Below are 6811 nucleotides of genomic sequence, written 5' to 3' on the forward strand. Positions count from 1 at the left end.
TCTTTCCCAACTCACAGCTGTGGCTTGTGAATAGAAACCCAAAAGAGACGGGATTTTACTATTGATTAAGATACCAGGGAACAATGTGGTGTTTGCTATTGGTATATAAATCAGTAGAAAACAGTGTTAGTAGTCCAAATACCTGGAAAGTAGTTTGAATATATAAAAATCATTACAAATATTGATATGCTAAAATTCTTTTTAAACTACAAAAGGTGTTCAAACCAAAATGTCTATGGAAAAGGTACTGGGTTGCCTCTAATTAAAAGGAATTTGAGTTTTATCCAAATCAGTAATATAGTGGTTGTTGTGCTTTGAAAAATGCATTTGCACACAGACTTTTTTGGTGCAAACTGTTCATTTATAAATAGTTAAAATGTCATTTAGAGTATAAATTGATTCCATCTCCAGTATCTTTAGGCTAAAAAACTATTGTTCACTTGAGTTGTTTGAATTGCTAGATAATCAGCTAAATCCATTTTTTAATTCTAACAACTCCAATTTTAAAATCTGAGAATCTTCTCTGCACATATATCCTAGTGACATGTCTGAAATTAGGTATAGACATTGCTCAAAAAGATACAAAGCCAAATCACATGTGCTTATTAGCTCATTTCTTGTTTTCATTTATGGCATTTAAATATTTTATAGTATGTTATGCCTGATTCTTCTGAGTCTTTGCTTTTTAACTTTTTTGAAACAATGATCGTCGTAGTTTGTTAGTTAAATGTTGAAAACCATATTACTTTTATTGCTTAACAGGTCACGTTTCCCGGAGCAGGAAGAATGCCACACATCATTGGAGGATCAGATCTAATAGCTCATAATGCTCGAAAGAATACGGAGTTAGAAGAGTGGCTAAGGCAGGAGATGGAGGTTAGTTACTGATTTAAATTACACATGCAGCTTTCTTTTTTTTTAAATTATTTATTATTTTTAATTCATTAATTACATTGTATTATGTGACACAGTTCCATAGGTACTTGGGTTCTCCCCACCCCTCCCCAAACCCTCCCACCATGGTGGATTCCTCCACCTTGTTGCATAACCACAGCTCAAGTTCAGTTGAGATTCCCCCATTGCAAGCGTATACCAAACATAGAGTCCAGCATCTTATTGTCCAGTCAAGTTCAACGGCTTCTTAGGTATATACCCTTTCTGGTCTGAAGACAGAGCCAGCAGAGTATCATCCCAGTCAATTAAAAGCTCCAACATACCATCAGCAAAAATTTACATCATTATGGAATTAATTGACATAGTAATGAGTAACCAATATGTTAAAAGTAAATGCGAGTTCCTAGCCACCTTCTGTGACCACCTCATTGACATTTCAATTTTAGTTTATACACAACATATAACATTCATAACATAACATGTTATACATAACATCATATCATCTTAAATTAAGGCAACACATGCAGCTTTCTTAAGATTGAGCTCTTAAAAACAGCTACTTAAAACCAGAAAAAAAGATAACTAGCCTGAGATCATTCAAGAAACTTGAGATCTGAAGCCTTGAGATTAATCTGTACTTTCTATATCACTTCTTTTAGAAAATTCTAATTTATTGTTATTAGTTTACAAAATGGTACATAAGCAAGTGGGTTAGTTAACATTCTAATCTAAAGAAAGGAAAAAGTTTTCAGCCACAAAAAGTATGGGTGTGTAGGCTTCTGTAGGTGATTACAAATATATCAGTGATAAATTTGATAGATGGCCTGCTGTTTTAAACCAGGAACTATGATTTACATACCTGAAAATTTATCATAGGGAATTTTCTTGAGTATTACCAATTTGGAAACCATTAAAATCTGGTGTGCGTGCCAACAAGTGCACGTTAGCTGCAGATCAGTGAGTGTTTGTGCTCACAACCACCATCCAAGTTAAGAACAAAACATTCCTAACAGCTGGAGTCCAGTTTTTATTTCCTCTGTTCTCTTCTGAAAGTCCAATTTGGCGTCAGTTAGATTTTCTCACCGTTTTCTCCCATGCATCCTGACCTCTTTTCTACATGTTTTCTTTCTTTATGTCACTGAACTTTATTTTTGGCGATAGCTTCAGATCATCTCCCCATTTACAGCTTCTTTCTTCAGTTCTGGTTGGTATGTCCTCAGTCCATTGAGTTCTAATTCAGCCTAGTGTATTGTTTGTATCACCGGGAGTCTGCTGCATTCTTCTGTAAACTTTCTTGTTTCCTACTGATTCTTTTAAGTTCCTGTTTCCTTTGCCTGTGAGATCAGTACCTAGTATTTCTTGATCCTTGATCTGTTTTTGCCCTTTTTTCCAGAGTATCTATTTTGTATGCTCTGATTGTGATCACTTTGCTTGGAATGTTATCTGTGTGTTTTGTTTGGATTGTAGGTTCAGTTTATTTCCTCCAGAAAAAATAAAGTTTGCCTCTATATGCCAGTCTTGCTCACCAATACGTGACCATTTTACAGTCTCTTGTGATATTTATTTTTGGAGCACTCAGTTAGTATGTATTTGGAGTCAGAAGCTTAACGTAAAATTTTGATTTCCTTGTTTTCTCAGATGCCAGAGTCGAGACACGCACAATGCTGCGGTCTGTCCTGTGTTTTGTGGTTTACGTTTCTCCCTTTCGTGCTGAGTTCATCCTCCCCTTGGGTTTTCTTCTGTGTCCCTGCAAACGTCACAGAAAGTGTGTTGTCTGTTGTCTCTCTGCCAAAGCCCAAAGGGTATTGTTTGTACCTCTGTCCAGCTCCCCTGCTCTACCTTTTGATAGTCCAGTTTTTCCACTTTCTGGATGACTTGCGTGTTTGAAGTATCTTAAGCATGAAAGTCAGCAGCAAACAGAGTAGATCTCAGGGTTGATCATCCTCCACTGTTTTTTTCCTGGAATATTGTATAATATTTGATATAATACAAAGTATAACAGTTTGATTTTTGAATTTAGTTCTGCTTCATTTTAGGAGCTTCTCTGATAGCTTTTAAAATATTTTTTTGCTTATTTATTGGTCTCTACATTTAAGGCATAACTGTCTTATTGCTGTTACTATCTACTTCTGTGTCTTTTGCATATTTTTTTAGGCTTTATATTATTTTTATTTGAAAGACAGAGTTACAGAGAGAAGGAGAGACAGAGAGGGATTTCTTCCATCTGCTGGTTCATTCTCCAAATGGCCACAACATCCATAGCTCAGTGATGCGAAGGCATGGGCCCAAGGAGAGGTCTGGAGAGGCAGGATGTGATTAGGAAGGTGATAGGAAGCCAGCTTCTCAAGGGATTTGCACGTTGTAAGGGTCAGACTCAGTCACTGAAGGGTTTTGGATGGCGAATGAAGGGATCAGAGGCGGGTTTGAGGAAATGCCCTCAGCACATGGTTTTTCTGTTCTAATGTGTTAGAAGCTTGATGAGTTTAGTGTGAAAATTACTGCCTGGCTGGGGTAGTTCAGCAGCCACTTCAGCATCCTCAGCTGGGACTAAACAGAAGGGAGCCCATTTGCTACTGGGGAAGCGCCCCCATCTCAGGCTCATGAGTGCACTGGAATTTCATGCAGTGGAAGGGTTCTCCTGGAAAGATCAATGGAAAACTCAACAAGCTAATAATATGTGTTGGACACCTGTAGAAGGCAGGCATGAGAGAATTGTTCTGTTGAAGCACTAGGGCAGTGATAGTCTCAGTGTGAAGTGAAACCAAATGATTTGTGGAAGGGGAGATGGTCGGGAGGCCAGAGCTCACTGTGACCTGTCTGCCCAGATATTCATTCCTTAATATTCACCCCTGAGCAAATGTTTGAAAGTGTGTTCATTTCAACAGGTGCAAATTCAGCACGCCAAGGAAGAATCACTTGCTGATGATCTCTTTAGGTAAAGTTTGATTTCAGCTTTCTTAAACTTTGCATTGTTACTTATAGAGATGACTTTTTGTTGTTCTGTCCTTTTGGACGAATAGGCCCTTCACTACAGGAGTGTTTTATTTTTTTTTATTTTTTTTTTTAATTATTTATTATTTAACTTCAGTAATTACATTGTATTATGTGACACAGTTACATAGATACTTGGTTTCTCCCCACCCCTCCCCAAACCCTCCCACCATGGTGGATTCCTCCACCTTATTGCATAACCACAGCTCAAGTTCAGTTGAGATTTCCCCATTGCAAGCGTATACCAAACATAGAGTCCAGCATCTTATTGTCCCGTCAAGTTCAACGGTTTCTTAGGTATACCCTCTCTGGTCTGATGACAGAGCCAGCAGAGTATCATCCCAGTCAATTGAAAGCTCCAACATACCATCAGCAAAAATTTACATCATTATGGAATTAATTGACATAGTAATGAGTAACCAATATGTTAGAAGTAAATGCGGGTTCCCAGCCACCTTCTGTGACCACCTCACCTATACTTCAATTTTAGTTTATACACAACATATAACATTCATAACATAACATGTTATACATAACATCATATCATCTTAAATTAAGGCAAACATGTGGTATTTAACCTTTTGGGATTGGCTCATTTCCCTTAGCATTATGGTTTCCAGTTTGGCCCATTTGGCCACAAAGAACTGCATTTTGTTTTTTTTAATAGCTGAGTAGTATTCCATGGAGTAGATGAACCATAGCTTTCTTATCCAATCCTCTTTTGATGGGCATTTTGGTTGTTTCCATGTTTTTGCAATTACTGATTGTGCTGCTATGAACATAGGAGTACATGTTGGTTTCTCATAGAACAAGTGTTCTGGATATATTCCTAGGAGTGCTATTGCTGGATCATACGGTATGTTGAATTTGAGTTGTTTGAATATTCTCCATACTGATTTCCATAGAGGCTGTACCAGCCTGCAGCCCCACCAGCAGTGGAGTAGGGTTCCCTTTTCCCCGCAACCTCGCCAACAAGTGTCGTTGGTGCTTTTATTCATGTGGGCCAGTCTTACTGGCGTTAGGTGGTACCTCATTGATGTTTTAATTTGGATTTCCCTTATTGCCAGGGAACTTGAGCATTTTTTCATATGTTTATTTGCCATTTGGGTTTGTTCCTTTGTGAAGTGTCTGCCCATTTCCCGTGCCCATTTCTTGAGTGGCTTGTTTGTTTTGACATTTTGGTTGTTAGGAGTGTTTTATTTTTAACATACCTATTTCCTTGTACTATTTGAGCACCTCTCAATTGGGCTTATTGGATATAGTTTTCAAATTTGGGATTGATGCAGTTGCGCTGTAACATAAGGTAGTTAACATCTGTATTGGCTCATGCAGAGAAAAGGAGACTTCCCGCAGCTAGCTGAACTTGACCAATTTGTGAGATTTATTTTCAACTCTTAAGAAGACTTATGAATGAACAAGGCTTTGAATTAAGACAAAATGACATTAACTTTAATTGGCACATACATAAAAACAAAAAAAATAGATTGGAGTTTTCTAAGTTTTGTGGGAGGTTTTAGAGGAGTGTAATGAGTGTTGGAAATTTAATAAGCCAAACAAGTCTTAGTTGACGCTCAAATACTAAATAGAAGAGAAACACAGTGTGAGGGTGCATTTTCCTAATCTTTTTTTTTTTCTCTGACCTTAAAGACAGAAGAAAGTCATGTACTTTTCACAGTCAGTTTGGTTGATTCTCTAATTTTGAAAATACAGTCAACTTTTTTTAGATGAAAATGCCTTTTATACTGGTTTAATACTGATTTCTTCAGGATTAAATGAGACTGTCAGGTGGCCCAATTATATTTGTTTAATTGCTGTAGCAGAAACTTTTCTACAGTTATAATTCTATTTTGGGTTCATTCTGTTCTGTTGTGTAAATGGTATGCTTTAATTTCTGAGTACAGGTATGTGGGATCCATTCCAAGCCTTACTGAAAGAAGTATAAACATGCCGTGACTTTTAAACTATTGTTTTAATTATTTTAGTGCTTTATGACATTTTTTGTTAATGATTTGTTTCAGTTTATAATATATTCATAAAAGCAACATCAAAGGCATAAATGCAAAATGAACTGCCAATCCTTTAATAAAGGATAAAATTGGCATTTATATCCTGTTGGCTGTTGTGTGTGTGTCTTAAGCTTTCAGAATAAATGATGATCCCTTATTTGAACATCCTTTAGTGCCAATTCTTTCCTTGCAGATATAATCCTAATGCAAAAAGAAGAAGATAACTGAAGATCTTAAAAAGAAGCTGTGAAAAAGGATTTCTAGCAAACACTTCATGCTAACTGGGTTATATAAATTTAGTATAGAGGAGAAATTTAAGTCACAAATGTTTTATGGCTTGAGTTTGTTTAATACAATGGACACAACTCTGTTCCTTTCTTGTGTAACTCTCCTGCAATCTTCGTTATTGGATTCCCCTTAGAAAAAAAGAGATCTTTGATGCCATGCCCTTTTGCAGAGATTTTTCATACCTGTTCAAATTCCTGTCCCTGTAACATTTTCAGTAATTTTCTACACAAGAATAACATAATGTTTACTATATTCTGGACTTTGCCCATTTTCATTTAGTAGTTTATATGACCATACGCTTATTTGCGTACTTTTTACTTTTTTTTTTTTTTTTTTTGCATTTTTTCCATCATGCTGTCGTCTTTAACTGAAGGGACTCAGATGAAATGGCTATTCTAGTAGTAGAGACTGAGGATTGTATGGAAATCTCCAGCAAGCATGTGCTGGCCACAGGGAAAACCCAGCAAAGTGTGAAGAATCAAAAACATTGCACAGAGACTATTCTCAGGCGACACTGGAAAAGGAAGACAATAAATACTGAAAGTTTGCAAATTAAATGGCACAGTTAATGATAATCCATGGGTCAAGTTAGAAATCTCGGTGTGGATGAGAATACATTATCTGAATGATGA

The 6811-nt window shown here is 36.7% G+C and overlaps 1 protein-coding gene across 8 annotated transcripts in view; it reads left to right on the top strand.

The window, feature by feature from the left end:
• Positions 1-6264, top strand: part of LOC131481158 (nibrin-like) — a 39853-nt gene extending 33589 nt beyond the window's left edge. For 7 of the 8 annotated variants that reach the window (XM_058668820.1, XM_058668822.1, XM_058668823.1 and 4 more), the window contains 3 exons: positions 763-876; positions 3780-3829; positions 6085-6264. In XM_058668820.1, the coding sequence (XP_058524803.1) occupies positions 763-876; positions 3780-3829; positions 6085-6115 (195 nt within the window). In that variant the 3' untranslated portion in view covers positions 6116-6264. Of the gene's footprint in view, positions 1-762; positions 877-2080; positions 2103-3779; positions 3830-6084 lie in introns of all 8 variants that reach the window. The other variant, XM_058668819.1, reaches the window with a different exon arrangement.
• Positions 6265-6811: the final 547 nt, after the last annotated feature.

The sequence above is a fragment of the Ochotona princeps genome, chromosome 9 (assembly GCF_030435755.1).
Source record: "Ochotona princeps isolate mOchPri1 chromosome 9, mOchPri1.hap1, whole genome shotgun sequence".
NCBI lineage: Eukaryota > Metazoa > Chordata > Mammalia > Lagomorpha > Ochotonidae > Ochotona > Ochotona princeps.